Source organism: Asterias amurensis, chromosome 16 (assembly GCF_032118995.1).
Source record: "Asterias amurensis chromosome 16, ASM3211899v1".
In the NCBI taxonomy this organism is placed as follows: Eukaryota; Metazoa; Echinodermata; class Asteroidea; order Forcipulatida; family Asteriidae; genus Asterias; species Asterias amurensis.
In genome coordinates this window covers 13,616,522-13,640,231 of record NC_092663.1, presented here as the reverse complement: position 1 = coordinate 13,640,231, position 23,710 = coordinate 13,616,522, and the positions used below count along the sequence as shown (strand labels likewise).

Sequence of the window (23,710 nt, the reverse complement as noted above, 5' to 3'; positions counted from 1 at the left end):
CTTACCTAAATACAAGTATACAGGGTCCCAGACCCAGGTACGCAAGCATGCTTTGAGTGTCACAGTTCAAAAAAAAAAAGGTCGGTTGATCAAAGACAGGCTAACTTTCCTTAAAACCTACCTACACCTGTTGTCTTTGTGGATAATCTTTCTTCAAATGGAAACCAAGTCGCAGGTTATAACTTTTGTAAAGCATTGAACTTTTCCCACACGGGAAAAAGAAAACGCGTGCAGAATCTTTAATATTGAATTTGCATTGAGTGACGCTAGCCGCTGGAGAGCCCCTTGGTTGACCGGCCAGCTCATACCCCTCATTAATATACATGAAATGGGTTATCCTAGCTCGTAGTTTTATATCAAAGGGATGGGAAAGGGGCGACATAAACACTTAACGGGAAGTCAGAGGGTAGTGGATAAAGGGACAGGTTGGATGGGGACGACTTGGCGGATCTGTAGGGATATTTTGTCCGCTGGGGCGACTCGACCCATTTGTTGGTGAATAAACCACATTAACTTTTCTCATTGGTTCGCAGCGTTGGCAGTTTTCGGGATGCCATCATATTTGGAGACTTTCTCTTGAGGTGTTACGGTGTTTGATCTAGTTCTAGTTTGCATTCTGATACAATGTATACTGAAATTCAATTATCTATAGGTCACTCCTGAAAAGCACTTGACACTATTGGTAAAACAATTGTTAGCAAACAAACTTTTGGGTAGCGAGCAATAGAGAGCTTTTGATATTAAACATTTTGGTATAAAACATTGTGAGAAACGACTCCCTCTAAAGTGAAGTAGTTTTGAGAAAGGGGTTTTTTTTTTACTCAAATATTGAATGAAATACAGGCCTGAAGCCTTTTTTAGGATTTTTGAAGCACACAAATTTGTGCAATAAGGGTGTTTCTTTCATTACTCTGTTGCAACTTCGATGATCAATTGAGTCCATACCTTCAAAGATGTGTTAATATGCCTAGGTTTGGGTACACCACGTGGGAATACTGATCTTTGACAGTTACCAAATGCGTCCAGTGCCTTCAGCATGCATGTTTCACAAGATTGAACAGATTGCGTGTTTTGAAAGCAGCTCTGCGAAACTGTGCTCAGCTTCTAGGGGAAAAAATATGTTTAAAGAAATTGGACTCGTAGCCAATTTATCTCTTTGATCTATACATTTCCTTAATGTTATTCATTAATTTAAAGCGTGTTTTTAGTGATGTGTTAGCGATACCTATGTTTTTGAGTGACTCACATGTATCTATTCATAGGAATCCGTTGATCGGAATTCTTGTAAACGATTTAGTCTATTTTAATGGTGCCATCTTCTTTTAAATACAAATTGGATGTTTTTCACATCAAACATTGTAAGACGTTTATACCGTTCGAGTGCGTCTAGATTTCAAATTTTGCCGCAGGCATCGGTCGCTATATTAGTCTTAATCCCCACCAATGAATAACTATTTAATATTTTTTTAGTGTGTTTGTGTTTGTTCCTGTTTTATTTTGGGGTGTTTGTTATTTGGTTGACGTGTCTGTTGGGGGTGTTTGTTTGTTTGTTTGTGTATAGTTTGTGTTATGTTTTTGTATGTGTTTTTCTTTTTGAGGGGAGCGCATATAGCTTAACATTTTAGTTTCCGCTTGTTCAATCGTTTCCCTAGTTAGTTATTTTTGTATTTATTTACTCAACTATTTCTAATCTAGCAACAACTGCGCGATCGGATCGTGTTTGTGCACTGCGTCTAATTTCGAATGTGTGTTTGCAAAATACTTCGGGGCTAAAATGACCCGTCTTTTTACTGACAGCAACAACGTGAAAACACGGATAAACCATTGAATAGAAACGAGTGCATTTTTGTTTACTGTTTTTTTAAAGCTCACTCTAAAACAACATCAATGGTTTAATAAAAGTCACATGTGAATGCTTCAGCTTAGAAAACAGCAACAGAAATTGTCACAATATTTTCACAACAACGTCAATTCCATCCACACTTACCGATGTGACAGCGGGTACTATCACCATCTCTGTTTTTAGCATTTGTGAACGGACAACAACCTCCACAAATCTAAGAACAAATATTGCATGGGTCGTTTCTAAGATCAAGAAATATAAACTTATATTGATTTCTAATCAACGGGGAGCACTTCAGTTAAAATAATTTCGCAGGATGCTTATGCCGCAAACAAGTAAGCTTTCGGGTAGAAATTAACCCCCTTTTCGGGCTCATTAACAGAGTATCATTTCAACCAAACTAGGACTATTTATATTTCGTGTGCAGTAGGATAACCTGTGTCTCTGTATATGTTGTATACACTTAGAGGATTTGGGTACTTTTTCAAAATGTCCATAGATTTACATTAAACTTACAGGGTTTAAAGATAATGATAGTGGAAAGCTTCCCTTCAAATATTACTTACTGAGGTGCTGGTTTTTTTTAGAAATGAGTAAAACAATGTAATGAAAATACGTTTGTAAATGCTTAAAAATAATTTTGGTCTCATGAGACCAAAATTATTTTAATGACATTATTTTACTCATTTCCCAAAACTACAGCACCTCAGCACGTAATATTTTCAGGGAAACTTTCTTCTATCACTATCTTCAAACTGTGTAAGTTTAGTGTAAATCTGTGGACATTGTGTTTTTTGTCCTACAAAAAGTACATACACCCTTAAAAAAAAAATTGGTTGAATTGCGTGCAATTGTGTTTTAAATAGTTTTATACGTCTTTATACAAAATCTCAAACTTCCTTTACAAATGCAAAAAAAAAAAAAAATTAAGCTAAGATTCTTTTCGTGGATATTTTATTCTCTGTCACTGAAATCTGTCAGCCATCAATCTTTTACAAATATCAACTAAATGCACACATTTTATCACAGCAAGTCTTTATAAGGGATTTACATTTTGATTAGTCATCTGATAATGCAATTGAAGTGGCTTTAACTTGTTGGCTGTGCCAACATCGTAGCATTCCCATCGTAGATTTGTACTGATCTTTATTTATCAGAAGTTGTGGTTTTAATTTAAAGGGTTTGGGTACTTTGTGTTCCACACAACACACAATGTCCATAGATTTACATTAAACTACCTTGTTTAAAGATAATGATTTATAGTGGAAAGCTTCCCTTAAAATATTACTGAGGTGCTGCATTGAGAAGCGAGAACAACAATGACAATGTCACGAAAACAATTTTCGTCTCCAGAGACGAACATTATTTTAGCATGTAAAACGTATATTTACGCGACTCTCCTGAAAACGTAATTTCTTTTGTTACTTCTCAAAACCTTGACGACTATCAAATTGAACATGCAAATTATATTACATACATCTTCATTCACAGAGAGTACGTTTTCTTAACTCGATCTGCAAAAGGTCTGAAACCCTTTAAGGAGTACCTTTTTTTGTACAGCATAGTTGAGTAGGCAAGTGCACTTCCGAAGAGGCTTATGCACAAAGACTAATTGAAGAACGTTATTTACATCTAAATGCTAAAGCACTCTCTAATGATAAACCGGCAATACACAAATACATTACAATTTGCCCACATCCGTCTTGAATCTTGACATTTTTTAATTGCTTATTTTAATTTGCCCTTTCGCCCTTTCGGGCGTGATATTGGTGTGTTGGAGGTGCAAAAGGCACTGTACAAGTTTTTTATTTTTTTTGTGACAAAGACCAGTAATCTTACTTGGTGTATCCCCAAAATATGCATAAAATAACGAATCTGTGAAAACAATTGACTCAGTTCGTCATCGCAGTTGTTGGAGAAGAAATGAAGGAAAAAACACCACTGATGCACAAATGTGTACGTTTTCAAAAGCCGTAAGGGCCAATATACCGATTAAACCTAGTGCACTAGCACCGGCTGTTTACTCCCAAGGGAGTTGAGATGGTCTAAGGAATGAAATAAGAAAAGCCTATAGTGACGAGGGGTTGTATGATGTTCGAAGCGAAATATTTGGTATTGCGCCATATTATAAGAGTCAATATTAGTATAATAACACGGGTATTACATTTAGCATTCAATCTCAACATACCAATACGTTGTTGAGATTTGAGGGATACCAGCATTGCGTTCCCAAAAAGAGTTTTCATAATGTTAACATCAACTGTTCTATTCATGAATATTAAAATTATAAGCGCAATTATATTATTGGTACTGCACTATCTAAGAGTCGGTGTTTTTATAATACGGGATATTATACCCTTTGTGAATCAATCCCAACGTACCAATACGTTGTCGAGATTCGGGGAATACCAGCATAGCGTTCCCTAGAGTTATACATTACGTTAACTACAGTACTGTTTGCATTCATGAATAAATATGCTGAGCAAGAGCTGTTTTCCCAGCTTAGCATCTCCCGTGAAATAAGATCCGATGTTCCGGATTATGTTAAGCTCACTTTCATCACAGCTAGCGATAAAGTCTCCTGAAGCTAGCGATCAAATCTCCTGCGAAGCTTTTTGGGGGAGATCAGACGAAGCGTGTGTCTGAGCATCCTTATTGGTCCGGGGGAAAATACTGGCGGGAAAAAAAAAAAACACATAATTTGCCGTGGCTTAGCGCACTGCTGGCTACACCAAGTACGGTAAATTCAGTCAACATGACACGCTGATCCTGTACAAAGGTACTGTGGCACGAACTTTATTCCTGGTCGATGTGTTCTTAGGATTTGCTCTAGTCAGCACAAGGAATGGATGCCTTTTTTGTAGCGCAGCCTGAACCAAAAACTAATAAATGTTATCAAAACGGGGGGAGGTCTTTGCCTATCGTTTTCAGCTCCCATCTCCCAGTATCTATATAGTTTGCTTCCAAGTCGGTGTTCAGCAAGATGTAAGTGCTGGTTTCAAGACGATGCCTTCAAGGCCGAAGTTCCTTGTTTTGTTTTAATACACTTATATCCCAAGGCGAAATACCCGATGCGAATTGTTTTACAAGCCAGGAGTTGAACTTGGAACTGCATTGAAAGCTTCAACTCTTCACTTCTTTCAGCAAAATGTAGTTGCTGGTTTCAAGATGATCTCTCCCATGCCATAGTGTCTTGTTCGTTATTGGAAACATTCCTTACCCGTGGCCATTGTATACGCATAGTTTGATTCTCAGTTGGTGTTCAGCAAAATGTAGTTGTTGGCCATGGTTCCTTGTTCGTTATTGAATACAGTCATTTCCCGTGGTGGGGAACACAATAAAACTCGTTTACAAGCTAAAAAATAACGAACATGGAACGCGGGAGGTTTGAAAAAGGTAGCTCGCATTTCTTGTATTCTGTTGTCTTCATTTATTTGGGTTGAACAAAGAACAAAATACTAGAGCGAACTCCAGATAAACGTACCTGGCTATATCTCCCTCTAAGTTGGAGGTCTCCCTATTTTTTTGTCCATGTTTTGCTTGGGGTGCCAGTCAGGGGCCATCAAACTTTTTAACTGCCTTATTTTTTATTTTTTATTTTTTTTTTTTTTTTTTTTTTTTTTTTTTTTTTTTTTTTGGGGGGGGGGGGGTGTTGGTTTCTTTAACCAAACATAAAAGTACATTGCTGTTTTTTTTCACATTCAATTTAACTAAATTAAATTCATTAAAACAGTTATTTCCACATGTGCACACGGAGGCATCATCCTTAAAGCAAGGATAAACAGCCAAGTAAAATTGCGGAATAAAGAAATAAGAACTGTTAGGCCTGTATACGGTAAAACAATCTACAATTTTAAAGGCAGTGAACACTATTGGTAATTACTCAAAATAATTATTTTGTTAAAACCTTACTTAATAACGAGTAATGGGGAGAGGTTGATAGTATAAAGCATTGTGAGAAACGGCTCCCTCTGAAGTGCCATAGTTTTCGAGTAAGAAGTAAATTTCCACGAACTTGATTTCGAGACCTCGGATTTAGAATTGAAGTCTCGAAATCAACCATCTATAAAGCACACAACCTCGCGTGACAATGGTGTTTTTTCTTTCATTATTATCTCGCAACCTCGACGACTAATTGAGCTCAAATCTTCACAGGTTTGTTATTTTATGCATATGTTGAGATACACCAACTGTGAAGGCTAGTCTTTGAACATTACCAATAGTGTCCAGTGTCTTTAAAGTAAGCTAAGTAGACAGGGAGACAGGCAGCTCCAATTTTAAAATTAAGAAATGATGACATCTTAATCTGTAATTGTGTGACGTCAGGGAAACTTGAAATGGGAATGCAATGACATTTTGTCGATGCTTTGCAAGACAAGGTTATCATTTCCCCGAGACCTAGTTCATAGTCAGAGAGATGGCAAATTATGAAAGACGTGTGTGACGTGTCGGCGGCTAACGACTTTTACGCGCATTTTGCGCTGTATTTAGAAACATTGATTAAAGACAATGTAATCAGGCGAAAAAATGCTTGATCGATTTATAATGTGAAGTACGCTCGGCATATTTTCCTCCCTTCTGGGGGCAGGAAATGTGACACGTTGTATTTTATGGTGCGTCAGAGCTCACCTTGGCGTTATAATCATAGAGTTGGCCACGATGTATGACCCCCCCCCCCCCCCCATCCCCCTTCAGTATCCCCTCCCCCTCACCACAACCACATCCAACAAAATCTTTGTAAACTTTATTAGATAAAATGTTTTCAGCTGTGTTCTGTTGCACATCATGTTATATTTGAATGGAAAATTCAATAATTTCAAGTTGAGCTGCAAATATTAGTGTAGATCTACAGTTAAGTGAGAATTTTATACAGAATCTACAGTTAAGTGTAGGTTCGTGACGAACTTTGGCCAAGAACACGAACTTTGGCCAAGAACACACCGCCCGAACTCAACTCACAATTAATAAGTTACACACGAGAAGGTCACCAGAGGTTCCGGCCACTATGTCACGACACATTGAATAATTGCATAATAATTATTTACCATCCGCGGTGACAATCGGTCCCGGCACATTTGTATCTCCCTCATTGGTATTCCAAAGTGAAGTCCTTTACCATTCTGCACTAAGGTCACGCTCAATCTTATTATTATTTGAAGGGGTAACCGCGACCAGACGTGTTTATTTCACGCGTAAAGAGAGAAGTGTATTTATTGTTTCCCCTTTTATTTGTTCTCTCTCTCTCTCTCTCTCTCTCTCTCTTTATGGGGGGGGGGGGGGGCGTTGGTAGTGGCAGGTGATGTTAATAGAAATTAATTGACCAAAACTATAGAGTATTGGAATGAATAAACTTGTTCCCCACCGCAAAATGATGATGTTCTTTTCAGCAATGGGCATTGCAGATAGATCTTTTTCGCCTGTGAGTCCACAATTCACGTACGCAGTCAAGCTTGGGGACTTAGGAACATCTCCATTTCGAAGAGAGTTGTGGCGTACAAGGTGTTGATAATTGTTATTCACATAATGTAACTTCACAGTAGGGAAATATCATCATGAGTGGAGATGAGTTTGGTAATGTTTAAGAGAACCTCATTCGGTAAATAATTGATAAATGCCATCTGAGACAATCGTTTTCTCAAGATTATGGAGTAACTGGTTATGTTTGCAATCATGGTTAAATTTAATTTATTTTTTAGAGTAAAGAAGAGCAAGAAGAACCAGTTTCTTCTCAGCGGGTAGGATAAAAAAATCGGAATAGTATCAAAAACGTGAATAAAAATATATTATAGAAAAATTGAAAAAATAATACAAAAATAATAAAGAGATTTAAAAAAATATATATAAAACTCTAGTAATATAATAAAATATATTAAAAAAATATAATAATTATAGTAATTAATTATTGTAATTGGTTCAAAATGTTCAAACTTGTCGAAACATCCTTTTCGTTTAAATCCTAGATGTAGCCCTATTTCACAAAACAATTACTCGAAGAGCATTGTCTTGCGTTTCTTTTTCCTCTTCTTTTATTTTCACAATCGATAGTCAATGTTTATACACCGACACGAAGTTATATTATATACTACCTCATAAATATGACTTGTACTTGTCTTGGGCCTAGATGTAGCTTATTTTTCTAAGGTATAAGGCCTAATTATGACAAGTATTATAAGTGACTTGTAGTATAATCATTCTTACGTTGTTGTTTTTTTTTTACTTAGAGATCCTTTCACACTTTTGTATACAAAAACTAACCGCCTAATTGAAAATAATGTTTGTGCATGCTGTAACCTGCGATTAATTGAAACTAAGAAAAATCTGCTCGTCGAAAAACTTCGCACCAAACCAAATTTGACAATCAATTTCAAACCATTCCCTTTCGGTTATTGAATTAACGAAGGGTTTTACACTTAAACGCCGACTTAGATCCTAATCATTTCGCTTCTCCACTGCATGCTCACGGGTGTATTTTCCTCTTTCCTAGGTGTTACTGCCTCCATAAGCATAATTTTGAATTGAGATTTGTTAGGGACCGCTAGCGAAAAGAAGGTACAATTATACGCTAACCCCATGGAGATGGTATTACATTATATTTCCGCAGCGTGTGCCGGAGTGTAACGGTATGTTAAAGTCACTGGACACTGTTGGTAATAACTCATAATAATTGTCAGCATAAAAACTTACTTGTTTGCTATCAATGGAGAGCTGCTGATAGTATCAAACATTGTGAGAAACGGCTCCCTCTGAAGTAACGTAGAAAGAGGTAATTTCTTACTCAAAAAATAAAAGACTTCAACTGAAGCCTTCTATATTGCACCAGAAGGTTTGTGGGTTTCGTTGTCCCTTCATTATTCTCTTGCATACTCGACGACCAATTGAGCCAAATTTTTCACAGGCTTGTTATTTCTACCTAGATGTAGCCCGGACCTAAATGTAGCCCCAGTAGGTACATGTTTGTGGCTACATTTTGGTCCGGGCTACGTTTAGGTACATGTTTGGTGGCTACATTTAGGTCCGGGCTACATTTAGGTACATGTTTGGGGCTACATTTAGGTCCGGGCTACATCTAGGTACATGTTTGGGGCTACATTTAGGTCATGCTACATTTAGGGCTCGGGCTACATGTAGGTGCCGCACATACGTGTGTTCGGATACAGCAAGTGATAACTGGTCTTTGACAATCACCAAACGTGTCCAATGCCTTTAAGAAGGCGGCACAAGCCGTAGCTGTGTCTGTCAGATTCTCGTAAGGCCCCCGAGGCAAATCGAGCACTCTCGGGGGATCACGGCAGCACCCCCCCCCCCGACCCTTGCCGTGCGTGCTTTGAATCCAACCAGTGGCACACTACCCTGGGGGTGTTATATGGCAAGGGAAGATATATAGAAACAGAGATGAGAAGGGGAAAACATCAGTAAAGAGAGGATGTGGAGGAAAAAACATCTTGTGACACGCGGGGATTATAAACCGAGCATGGAGATCGATTTACGGCAGCGATGCTCGGTTGAAGTTCAATGGCGCGGTGCTTAGTGCACTGAGACTGTATTTGTGAGTGTAGTGTCACCATTTTGTACATATGGTGCTATATAAAATGGATATTTTGTGCAATCGCTCCCCCCCCCGTCCTTTCCACTTTAATACACACCGTGGTGTGTATTTTGGACACGCAATGCTACGAGTTGATTCCATTTAAATCGACAGGTGGAGGTGTTAGCTTCATCCAATACGAAAATAGATGTCTCTTGCGATGGTTACCCACTCCACACCTACCCACCCACGCATCGTGTTGTGTGTTTTAGGAAATGCAGAGTTTGAAGTTGATTCAATATTAATCGACGATGAGTGGCGTTAAAGGCACCGCACTGGACACGTTTGGTAATTACCAAAGACCAGTAATCTCACTAGCTGTAACCCAACATATGCATATAATAACAAATCGGTTGAGCTTAATGTTCATCGAAATCGCAAGAGTGTATTTCATGAAGGGAATCAATGTGTGGTGAAGAGGTTTTCAACTAGTGGTTTAAACCCGCGCCGAGGCCTGGTTCTTGATAATTTTACCAAGACGAAGTCGAGGTAAAGTATCAAGAACCAGGCCTCGGCGGGTTTATACCACTAGTTTAAAACCGATTCAACACACTTTGATTCCTAATTATATACCTTTTCGGTCAAAAAACATCAAAACTTTTTGGTCAAAAAGTAAAATAAATGCAAAAAATTGTTCAGTGATTTCTTTCAACACAACACCCCTCCAGCTATGAAATGGTAAGGCCCTCAGGTAAACAACTCCTTATAAGGAGATTGCTGTGCGCGTCACGCGTATCGCGTGATGTGGCACAACTTTTTCAGCCATTGCTTTCGACCAATAGGAATGAACAAAACTGTTATAAGCACAGGTGCAAGCTCGTGTGTCACGCCCATGTTTCAACACTTTTTACTGGTGTTATATCATTCGTTCAAACACCCCCACGTGATGCCCTCTCGACCAATCATAATGGATAAACTGTCTAAGATTGTTATGAATGTATAATGAAAGAAAACACACCCTATATTGCACAAAATTCTAGTGCTTTCAGAAGTATTTTATTTGAGTGAGAAAGTACTTCTTTCTCATACGATACTTCAGAGGGAGGGAACCGTTTCTCACTCAACAGATCTCCATTGCTCGTTACTTAGTGAAGTTTTTATGCTAACAATTATATTGAGTAATTACCAATAGTACCCAGTACCTACTGTGCTGAGAGCAACTGGGCGTGTTGTGTAGCAGTGACTTCTTTAATAGTGAGATGATGAAGTTCGCGGTACGGGCTACGGTTTTGCAAGACAAACAACTGCACCTTTGCTTGTAATCTATTCCATAATGTATACAATATCTTCTTCTTCTTCTTCTTCTTCTGCTTCTTCTTAGGCCATCTCGCAAGTTATCATGTAATATTCATAAAGACACGCGAAAGTGGGGTACTCGAGGCTGCACGCTCCAATGTTTTTAATATTTTAGTCACCAGCTTGTCAAAATTCATATCGGCCTCGGGGCCGACAGTCTGAGCTTTAAAATGCCACATGGACTTGCCGCGCCTGATTTATTTACCTTACCCCTTAATCTTATTCAGAGTTCAAGTAAGTGAACCACTGTTTGAATGGAACTTTATTCACTGTCGACCATAATTAAATAATATAAGACAAAATAGAGCCACGTATGTGTTTCACACAACTGTCATATAAACTTGCCACTTTCGTCTAAGCCTCACACTCCTAGAGTTCATGTATAAGAGAACCACTGTTTGATTGTGAACTTGATTCACTGTCGACCGTAAACGCAAAGGTATTAATGAATACATTTACAGCCAAGTCTGTGTTTCAAATAACTGTCATAAACTCCACCACTTATATAACCCCCCCCCCCCCTTAAAGCCATTGGACACAGTTTCGGTAAACAGTATTCTCCAAAGGCCCACACTTCGTGTATCACAACTTATACATAAAATAACAAACCTGTGAAAATTTAGGGCCAATCGGTCATCGGAGTCGGGAGAAAATAACGGGAAAACCCACCCTTGTTTCCGCACGTTTCGCCGTGTAATGACATGTGTTCAAAATAAATCCGAAATTCTCGACAACGAGAATTGATAATTGTTTTAATGTTTTCTCAAAAAGTAAATCATTTCATGGAATAATATTTCAAGAGAAGTCTTTCACCATTAACTTCTGTAAACCCTGTAAGTTATTTGTAAATCTGTGAACTTTTTTTCTGTTCCGAAAGTGTATAATGGCTTCAAGTAATCTCATCCTTAACTAGTATTTTCGAATTCGTGTTTGAGACTTAACTTGGTTCACTGTCGACCGTAGGTTTAAAAGTACAAATGAGACAAAATGCAGCAATGTCTGTGTTTTACATATAAACAACTTTTGTATAAGCTTTATATTCATAAATCTTATCGAAGTTCATGTATAAGAAAATCACTGTTTGACTAAAAAACAATTCGCTGTCGACCGTAAACTCAGTTGTATTGAATAGAATGGAATAGGTTTATTTATTTTCCACGTTAAAAAAAACACATAAAAAACTAGACATCCACTGGCCAAATACAATCATCTCTTTTAAAACAAACTACAGCTGTTTTGCTGGGTACTGTTAGTCAACTTGCACTTGTCTTGAAATAGTTTTAGTCTTAATCTTTTAAACACGATTCTTAACATCTCTCTTGAAAAGGACTGTTGGAATTAGAACCGCCAATTTTCGTACATCCACCCACGGCACCGTAAAGTTCACGATTATTTTTAAAGGAACACGTTGCCTTGGATCGGACGAGTTGGTCTATAAAAAGCGTTTGAAACTGTTTGTTATGAAATGCATATGGTGAGAAAGATGTTTTAAAAGTAGAATATAATGATCCACACAAGTATCAATCAAAATTGCACGGTTTTCCTTTTACGTCGCGAACTAACACGGTCGGCCATTTATGGGAGTCAAAGTTTTGACTCCCATAAATGGCCGACCGTGTTTGTCGACGAGTTAATACGAAACCACGCAATTTCGAGGCATATTTGTGTAGATCAATGTATTCTACTTTTACAACATCTTTCTAACCATATCAATTTTATAACAAACGGTTACAAACGCTTTTCAAAGACCAACTCGACCGATCCATGGCAACGTGTTCCTTTAAGCTGATCAAAGCGAAACCCATAATCAGTAATAACTCATCAATAACAAAGTTTGATATTCAGCGCCCACAGATGTCGCCGAGTGAGAAGTACAGTTGCATCTTATAAATTGTAAAATGTTGGTATGAACAAAAATTGCATTTATTTTGGGTTGATAGTACTTCTTTTTATTAACCACTATGTAATAACATTGGATCATTGACTCTAGAGTTCGATTGAGGGTGAAAAACACGACAGTCTGTGATTGGATTGAATGAGAAGAGAGGCTATACAATTTCCAAGCAATAAAACAAAGAAGTACTTTGTCTTTTATCAATTTGAGTTATTCATCGTCTTCGAACATCCCCTTCAATTAACATGCAGCCATTTGGAGAGTGCCAATGACGTTTCCCTCTTCTTGTTTCTCAACAGTTTCCTTTCAGCTTGATTACATTGGTTTTATAAACAGTCGCTGATGAGCGAGCAAAAGAAGAAAAAAATATAGTGACATTTTCACAAGTACGAAGACAATTCACTGTTGATTACCCTCCGAGTCGTTTCCGTACCATTGTTGGAGTCTCTGCCAAATCCGTATCATGTTGATGATTTCCTGTCTGCTAAACGCCAATCCTCACAGCCTATAAGCAGATACAGGAGGGACACGGGGCATATGTTCGCTTTATCCGGCCTTGCAGGTGTGAAATTAGGCACGCTCATCTCGTTTATTATATGTCACCCACTTGGGCTCGAGGTTGACAAACAAACTCAATCCTCCTGCGGTATTTCCTGCCCAGTGACGTCACACCAATCTAATAATTACTGCTTTTTATTGTATACGTACATTCTGGTGTTTGATGAGAAAGGGGCGTGTTCCATTTGCCTTATTCCACGTACTGTACAGTACATCGTCTTGATCTGCAGTGTTGACGTCATCACCCGAAATGGTTTTATCGCTCAAGTAATTAAGGTTTCACTGTCTTCCCCGCTAGTGCTTAAAGGGTGGCTGACTTTATGGACACTTGTTTTACAGACTCGATGAATTCATTGGATACGATGATTTTATTGGATAAACTCCCGAGTGACGTAAAGCTTTCCATATAACATTATGTGATTTGATTGGTCCGAGGTTATGTTTGTCAGATGCACTTTCGGTCGTCTGCTGCACACAGATTGCATTGTGTTTGTACACTCGTATCCGTACATGCATGTGATGTTGTTTTATACACGTGTGATTTCACTGCAAATCTCCATGTGAAAATAATAAGAGGTCAAAGGTACATGTACGGATCCGGAAGTGCGCTCAATGCTGGTCATGTTATTTACACTGAACCTTTTTTATTGGGCTCTCAAATAATTATGTCTAAAGGTGCGTTCGATTAGCTTGCCTGGGTCTACCCAGTGCTCACTCAGGTGAGCCCCTGACAAGAGCTAAACGAACTATCACTCGTCGTCCTCGTCTGGCAGGTAGTGGTACGTCATGCCACTGGGGCCAGCCCCCAAGTGACCCACTACACAAGCAAGGCACTGGGGGCTGACCCGGGTGAGCCACTGGAATGACGTCAAAGCTATTCGAACGCACCGAGGTAAGACCGGGGGAAGACACAGGGAAAGCTAAACGAATGCACCCTTATACATAATTATTTGATAATATAGGTTGTTACTTCGAGGGCCTACCAAATTAATGAGGCCGACCAAGGCCGACGCTCTCTGCGTTCGTCATACTTAGTATGGTGCACCCTGAAACTCTAGTCTGGCAGCCTGTGTTCTAAACATCAGGACGGGGACAAATGTAACCGCAAGTTCTCGCAAATCCGTATTCTCTGTTAGAAAATCTGAGAACTTTAAGGTCCGAAAAGATTTTAATTAACTGCTCCGTTTTAAAGCTCAATTCCAAAGAAAGTGTTATGTTACCTCAGACATTATATTACCTATAGCCACTTGGCAATTTTCATTCCTTAAAACTATCCAGCCTCCCTCGCGAGTTCATCTTTTCTTTTTGTCCCCTTTCCAGAAATAGCCCAAACAAAAAAAACGATAATAATGTACGAAAGAATGTATCATTGAATGTTATTTGGAGAATCCTGAACAGGTTATTTGAGAAAGTTGACTTCACTTTATGAAGTGCTTTGTACTATAATGGGTACTCTTACGGTAATAAAGGGCCCTATGGTAATCTGATGCCCCCTTCATCAAACCATAACCCAGTACTGGCTCAATAATAACCCGTCCCAACCATTGCAGAGGTTTTCGTATCGTCCTCTACATCCTTAAAGGTAATGGTTTGGATTTCATAAAGACTTCAGACTAGTCTTATCTCGAGTTCTGAAATCGACCCCTGGAAAATTTTTGGAATTGTCAAGGACCGGTACCCAACATAAGCATAACATGTGAAAATTTTGACTCAATTGATCATCGAGGTTGCGAAAGAAAAATGACAGTAACAACTTCAAGACACTTTTCTCACAAATTTGTGTGCTTCCACCAGATTCGTAAACAAGGCTTCAGCTGAAGGATTTAATTATTTGAGTGAGAAATTACTTCTTTCTCAAAAACTACATGCTAACTCGTAGGGAGCTGTTTCTCATAATGTTTTATACTCTCACCAGCTCTCCATGTTTGTAAACCAACTACGTTTGTAAATTATTAATTATTTTGAGTAATAACCAATAGTGTCCAGTGCCTTTAATATCGTAGACTACATCTTGGAAAACTGATACATCTCCAACTGCAATTTTTTTTAAGGAAATTCATTTGTAAAGAGCTCCACTCGTTACCTACCTACGAGGGAACACTAGTTCTTCCGCCCGTGACAATAAACGCATGATGTAACCCTATACTTTTAACGAGTCCCCTTCGGTGCACCCTTTCTTATTCTCTAAGGGGGGTATACACTTACTGTACAAAAGGGCAATCCAAAGACATTAAAATTCTTCTGTCTCTTTTTTACTGACTGCCCCCAAAAAAACTCCGGAATGAATATCAACCATGCGAAGGGGGTGTAATGTGATATGTTTTATCAACATTAAGAAATTTAGGGTGTTTTAGAAAAAAATGTATCACCGACAGGGGATATGGATGAACACTGCAGCGTTTTAATTAAGTGACATTGTAAGGCTTTTGGGGCTACTTCTGTGGAGAAGCAACAAGTTGGAAATGGGTTTTACAAATTGTTTACAAGGCACTTAACATTATTGGTAATAACTCAAGATATACTCATTATTGGTACGAGAAATGGGGAGCTTTTGGTGTTACAAATTATTTTGAAAAACTGCTCCCTAGTAACTTATTTTTTGAGAAAGAGGTCATTTCTCACTCAAAATGTTGAAAGACATCAGGTCTTAAACCTTTTATATAGGCATTCGAAAGGTTTTTTTCTCACAAATTTTGTTTTGCTGTTATATTTTCCACAATAGTTATGAACACAGTAGTTTTTGGCCCGCCTGCATGAAATTACCTCTGGAATACTATCTGTAAAACAAGGTATGCATAATATCAGTGGATATTCTGATGGACATGCATTTAGGTTCTGCACTTGTTGACTACCCTGTGTTATATTTACTAGTACCTTTTACAGCCTTCCCATAGTAGTGTTTGGCCCACCTGGTAAGACCCTTGAAGTGTCTGTAAAATAAGGCCTGCAAATTGCGCATTTTGACTCTTCTTATGGTCATTATGGGTTATGCACTTGTTGCCTAACCATGTGTTGCATTTACTTATTCATAAAGCGTCACTTAAACCCTGCGAACACAGTAGTATTGGCCTGCCAGGAGATGCCTCGTAAACCAGGTTTCTGTAAAACATAATGAACATTGACCCTCATACATAGGTTATGCACTTGTTGCCGAACGTGTTGCATTTTCTAGTACCTTTTATAGCGTTTTCCTTATACACCCTACTTGATTTACGTACTTGAACGGCCACATTAACCTCGTTTCCAGCGTAACGTGGACACCCACCCCCCTATATTAACGACTTGTCTCGCTGAATTTCAATCGGCCAGTTTGAAGTGCGTAAGGGGGGAAGCATGTTGACACCCAGCGAGCCACTTGGCATGTCATGCTACCCTTTACGGTTGTGTGTGCACGAAGAGGGGAAAATATATGTATATGTGGCCAAATCAAGCTCTCGTCTAGTTAGTAACCAACATCTAGTTTCTTCATACCCAAAACTGTGACTTTTTCGCAACAATTAGTTCATCATTAGGGCTTTTTAAATGTGGCCTACATTCGGCAATTTACAATTCGTCCAGTTCAGATACCAACATTTGGATTCTGCAGCCCCAGAAACTGAGTTTTTTTCACATCAATAAGTTCAGCATGGGGTGGGGTAAATGTTGCCTACATTCGGCAATTTACGATTCAACCTTTCAATGACCTTTCCCTTGATATTAGACAGAGGGCGCTGCGGCTATATTCAAAATTCCTTTCATTTGTAATGAATAAGCTCTAATTAAAGGCAGTGGACACTATTGGTAATGTCAAAGCCTAGCCTTCACAGTTGGTGTATCTCCACATATGCATAAAATAACAAACCTGTGAAAATTTGTGCTCAATCGGTCATCGAACTTGCAAGATTATAATGAAAGAAAAAATCAAGGGTTTTATGCTAATAATTATTTTGAGTAATTACCAATAGTGTCCACTGCCTTTAAGTCGCTCAAGGGCCTATATTGAAGAAATCTGTTGCTCAACGTGGATAAGCATGAACATGCTAAACCAGTCATTGCGCAATGTGTATGTTACGTGACCGGCTGTCTGGTGAGTTTATTTCTCCCTATAACTCCTTTCCTCTCTTTGCAAATAAAACTTGCTAAGTAATAATAATTGAGATTTATTTTAGTAAAAACATTCGTGTGCCTGGCGCTCACTTTATACGAATGGAAATTACCCTGTGGTGGGTTTTAAGCATGTTGCATATTGCCTTCGAGAGTGATACGTGAGTCACCCGTATATACATGGATAGGCATCAGATGCCTAAATCTATACACACCGTGGATCCGTCCCTCTCACCTTATTTTGCATTGATTTTTTCGCTTGAACTTGGTCAATATTTGATTTGAGGATTAGCCTACTTGATAAAGATTAAAAACTATGTTGAGTTATGTTAAAGTTTGCTGTGGCATTCACCTTCGCTGTACTTCTTATTCCCGGGCAGTCTCCTTAAAAAAAGGGGGGGCAGTATTATGTTTGTGGCAATGAACTCAAATCACACAGTGTTTAACGGTCCAACTTATCATGTGAATTGATTACCATACTGGGCGACTCAGAGACAGTGACACCAAGCGGGAAATAATATATTTGGTGGCAATCGCATATCTTTAGATGTCTCCAAACGTCATCTTCTCAATTGACAATTATTTCAGTCAGAAACACTTTTGTGGACAACTATTGTCTCCAACTTTATGATCTGTGATCGTTTTACATCGAAACTATAACCATTTCGACCCCTTGATAGTGATTATCAATGATTGATAGAGGGGAGAGTGAAATCATACATAGCCAGGGAAAGGAAGCTGGTATATTGGGAAAGAGGTTGAAGAGGATATTAAAAGAGAAGGGGAACAAATAAAGGTTAATGACTTCACCACTCATCAAACGTCCCAACGAGACTCTGTTTGACCCCCATGAAAAGTAATAATTATTGATGAAATAGCCGTAGACTATTCTTTGTGAATACTACTATCCGATGTTTATCAAGACAAACATCAATTAGCCGTCGGTAAAACACGGCGACTATGTGAGCCAGAAAGTATGTGGGCACATGATGAGAGAATCCCAGATGATGATTGCAATTTGATTGTGAGTCCACATTTCCACAAATTGTCGTATCATTATTAAAAATCAGGTGCCCTGGATGTTGTCTTAGTCACTTATGGCCGTGTTCGGTTTGGCGGCCACAGAGATCTCCGCGCCATCATGCGTTGAGGTATATAGGACGTACTTCGGATACCTCAGGCACAACTTGTATCACAACGCTGCAAACTATAGTGAAGATGGCCGGATAAGAATGCGGTCACATCAGTGCTTACAATAATGCATTAATTAATCATTTATAGTATTATGAAACATTAAATTGGCTATGATTTAGTTTCAAAACAAGTGGATTCACAATGTTTATTGCTGTTCTTGTGTATTTGTTTTCATTTATAGTGATTTTTTGACCGAATACAAATTCGTAAACAGGCATCATGAACTCTAGTCAGACGTGGTGGCACGAAGTTCCTGGCTTCCAGCCATACATTTGCGACATCGTCAAAATCTGGCACACGTACGTGACCCTGAGAGCCCTATCCCACATACAGCGACGTCTTGCTGTGAGTTTTATTCGTGGCACGGGGCCCCCTTGCGGTCTGAGGTTCATCTTAGTCCCTTGTTTATCAATGAATTACAAACTGTTGACACATTTCTTTTTTATTACATTCCAAACAGCGGAGGGAATTTGTGCCCAGGTGTTGTTCTATGAACGATTTATTTTTTTACTTTTCCTGTATAAAAACATTGTGGGGTTAAGCCTGCAATACACAAACTTCAACCTCCTTTTGAAAACACGACACAGTACTGCTTTAATAGGTTACTCCCCACCACGGCTACGTCGCGATGAGCTATGTAAGTGTTGCTGCCAAAAGGGTAATACGCCTACCTAAAGACATTATACTTTGTCCATTTTGTCCACAGAGTTTTAGGGAAAAATTCCTGGCATGCTGGTAAGTTTGTTAAAGGCAGTGGACACTATTGGTAATTACTCAAAATAATTATTAGCATAAAACCTTACTTGGTGACGAGTAATGGGGAAAGGTTGATGGTACAAAACATTGTGAGAAACGGCTCCCTCTGAAGTGACATAGTTTTCGAGAAAGGAGCAATTTGATTTCGAGACCTCAGGTTTAGAACTTGAGGTCTCGAAATCAACCATCTAAACGCACTTAACTTCATGTGACAAGGGTGTTTTTTCTTTCATTATTATCTCGCAACTTCGACGACCAATTGAGCTCAAATTTTCACAGGTTTGTTATTTTATGCATATGTTGAGATACACAAAGTGAGAAGACTGGTCTTTGACAATTACCAATAGTGTCCAGGTCTTTAATGACGCCATGATAACACACATATCGTGATATTTTCCTGTCTTTACAATAACCACTTCCTTCCACCTTTCAATCTCGTCCCCACAACAGCCTGAGAATTTCTGCCGGTCGATCGTCAATTTACGAGCTTTGAGAGAGAGCGGACGGGTGCACCCAAGCGCAGCAGCGAGAACACACAAACGCCACTCGCGGTAAAAACTCGGCTTTTACTCGAGTCGTCTTCCCAATCGAAAGGTATCATGACAACCTCGGAAAAGGAATGCGATTTTCTGAAGTCTATGCAGACGGAGAGTGAAGGTAAGAAAATCCGATTTTAAATTTCGCACTGTGAAACTAAGAGAGGTTTTTGCGGTAACATCATGTGAATATCTCTTTTGTTAGTAGTGTTGTTCAGTAGTGTTGGATCAGAACCAACACTACGAAACGCAACACCAGTGCACAATTGCACAGAGCTGCTTTTAAAAAATAATCAGAAAATACTTATTAACAATTTTCTGCTAGCAGAAATGAGCAGGATACCACTCAGAAATGATCCATGTTATGCTGAAATGATGTTTTGGCTGGTAACTATATTCTGGTAATAAAAAAGAATAATTTTGTTGTGCTTTAAGCACCTCTATGAAGTTGGACCATGTTTGGCAGTCAGTTTTTCTTTTTCTTTTTTCATTTTTTTTTTCTTTTTTTTTTCGCGGGCTTTATACAGCTGCCTTTATGACCACGAGTGGTAAATGGTCAAGTCGGAAAGGCTTGGTACAAAACGCAACCCCAGTGTGTCAGTAACATGATTATTAATATTGTTTGTTTTGTTTTTGCGGTGGTTTTTGGGTTTTTTTTTTAGGCCATTTAAAGCTACTTTATGAACACGAGAGGTAAACCGGTCAAAGTTATACCAAGGGCAGAACAGCTGGCATCGAGTCAAGTACGTTGAACCAAGCCGTATTGATTCTGAAAATGAAACCCCAGTAGTCTGTTCCTTTAGTCCGTGTAGGGTCGTGATGAATGGGGGTGACGTGCAACATACCATGGAGTGTTTTGTCCATACATCGATTGTTGTATTATAGGAACTCTAAATTAAACGTTTCGGCTTCGTTAAATGTCCCCAAAATACCATGTGACAAAACGCTCAGCATGTTTTTTTTTTTGCTTTGTGTAATCTGTGAATAAATTCAGATGGGAAGTCCATTACAATCGTTCAACTGCAAAGCGCTTATATTATTAGAAAAGGTAATTAGAAAAGGTGGATTATTGTGAAGGTTGTGTGAAAAATGATCAGTTCTTCATATGTGTATATGAATCCACCATGTGATATTATATTGCATTTCATCAGAAACAATGGTTGATATGGATGACATAGATATGCCAGATGAAATACCGGTATAAAAACCTTATCTTTCTTCAATGAGTATACTTTGGAAGTTTTGCGTTATTTTTTTTTTGTCTGCGACACTCTTCGGTATGCAAAAGTGTTTAAAAACGATCACAAGACTTACGTTGTGGAAAGAAAAGAGAACAAATTTTAAATCCCTCCAACGAGGGCCGATGTCAGCACATGCTGAAATAGTCGTGTTATGTCATTGTCTTTACCACATCGTACAAACTGGTCAGCTCATGTCATGATTTCCTAGGCTGGACCATTTCACACGTCACAGAGGGGTGTCAATATACAGTGATGTGGTTAGAATGGAGGGACAAAACTTTGCTTTTTGTGTATAAAGAAATAAGGTATAACTAGATTAATTAAAACTTAATTCATTAAGGAAACACATTTTGACAAAACACTCAGATAAAACGAAATAATTTAGGGAATTACCAAACAACCCCTCTTAACCTAGGGGGTGGTTTTCGGTACAACCACAAAGATCCCTAGATGCAGGCTTTTAGTTCAAAATCTTTTATTATTATGTTGCCATTCATCTTTTTCATACAAAAACAAAAGGTTTGACTGGAAGTTGTAAGACAGTGTTCCCTTATCAAAACAAAACAAAGTGAATATCTATAAATAGATTTGTCTGTCATCTCAACGTCAATTACATACAGGTGTTGTAGACTGTTGATTAATTAGATATATACAGAACCATTGATGCGTATTTAAAAAGTGTCTCATTTTGCCTTTAAAGGCAGTGGACACTATTGGTAATTACTCAAATAATTATTAGCATAAAACCTTACTTGGTAACGAGTAATGGGGAGAGTTTGATAGTATAAAACATTGTGAGAAACGGCTTCCTCTGAAGTAACACAGTTTTCGAGAAAGAAGTAATTTTCCACGAATTTGATTTCGAGACCTCAGATTTAGAATTTGAGGTGTGGAGACCAAGCATCTGAAATCACACAACTTCGGGTGACAAGGGTGTTTTTTCTTTCGCTATTATCTCGCAACTTCGATGACCGATTGAGTTCAAATTTGTACAGGTTTGTTATTTGATGCATATGTTGAGATAAAGCAAATGAGAAGACTGGTCTTTGAAAATTACCAATAGTGTTCACTGTTTTTAAATAACACGCAACAAGCCCGCTAGCTGCATAAACCAAAAAAAGTCAGTAATTAACCAGCACTTGTGGTCTACTTCAGTAGAGACAACTTGCAAAACGTATACTCATTACCACAATTATAAATAAAGCTCATCTGAACGTATAATAACAGCAACAGTCACAGCATGCAAAGACACTGGACACTTTTGGTAATTGTCAAAGATCAGTATTCTCACTGGATGTATCCCAACATATGCATAAAATAACAAACCAGTGCAGATTTTGACTCAATGTGTCGTCAAATTTGCCGAGAATAATGAAAGAAAAACAACCTCTTTGCACATTCATGTGGTGTCTTTCTGATGCATATTTATAAAAGGCTTCAGGCCTGAAGTATTTTTTGGGGGTGAGAAATTACCTCTTTCTCAAAAACTACGTTACTTCAGAGGGAGCCAGTTTCTCACAATATGTTTTATACTATCAATAGCTCTCCATTGCTCATTACCTATTCAGTTTTAATGCTAACAATTATTGTGAGTTATTACCAATAGTGTCCCATGCCTTTTTAATAGCATGATAATGGCCGGGTACTAATCTGACATTTCATTTGCAAATTAACCTAATCGCATCATTTTTGGCCTTCGAATTCGGAAAAGACTCTGCTGTTCAAACGTTAGACCATTAACTATTTTTGCAATTAAACCATGCATGGTCGTTTTGGTTGGTAGGCAATTATATATTTTTTTCACATAAATAAAAAACGAGGATCAAACCGTGTACCGTCACTGTCCACTGGTTCCAGTGCTTTTTTTCGTCTTCAGGAAAATGAGTAGATTAATAAATTCGTTTCAAAATAGTTTGTAATTATTACCTCCGAATTATGAATTGCTGGAAAATGGAATCGTGTCTAGTACGAAATTCTTAAATTGTACACGAGACGATCAATTACGATCAATTGAGGACCTGATGTACGTGAATGTTTCGTGTATTTATTTGCCTGTTGTTCTTTTTATTTTCGGATTTTTTTTTTTTTTTTTTAATTTCACATTTTGAAACCGGACGAGTTATCCGAGATCTATTCCTCACTCTCTAATACGCGAGGCAATTTACTACAGGCGACTTCCTACATGTAAAGTGTCACGTCTGGTAAAGACGTGCTCGATCAGCCATCGTGTATATAATGTTTACCCAATCCAAGTAAGTAGCCAAAACATTATGGTATCCCAGTATGATGTAGGCCCATAGAGAGTTGTACCTTATTTGTGCCAATGTAAACTGTACATTTCAATATTTGACCCATATTGTAATGTTACTGGAAACCCTCAACTTAATGCAATTTAACCCTTAAAGGGAAGGTACACGTTTGGTAATTGTTAAAGACCAGTCTTCTCACTTGGTGTATCCCATCATGTGCATAAAATAACAAGTCTGTGAAAATTTGGGCTTAATCGGTCATCGAAGTTGCGAGAAAATTATGAAAGAAAAAACACTCTTGTTGGATGAATTTGTGTGCTTTTACATAGGAATAAAAGACGTCTAGCTATAGAAGTCTTTTATTATTTTAGTGAGAAATTACCTCTTTCTTAAAAACTACGTTACTTCAGAGGAAGTTGTTTCCCACAATGTTTTATACTATCAACAGCTCTCCATTGCTCGTTACCAAGTAAGT

The 23,710-nt window shown here is 38.3% G+C and overlaps 1 protein-coding gene across 4 annotated transcripts in view; it reads left to right on the top strand.

The window, feature by feature from the left end:
* The window catches only part of LOC139948787 (PDF receptor-like), a 121,467-nt gene that overhangs the window by 17,288 nt on the left and 80,469 nt on the right, over positions 1–23,710 (top strand). For all 4 annotated transcript variants that reach the window (XM_071947115.1, XM_071947113.1, XM_071947116.1 and 1 more), the window contains exon 2: positions 19,660–19,866. In XM_071947115.1, the coding sequence (XP_071803216.1) occupies positions 19,809–19,866 (58 nt within the window). In that variant the 5' untranslated portion in view covers positions 19,660–19,808. The remainder of the gene's footprint in view (positions 1–19,659; positions 19,867–23,710) is intronic.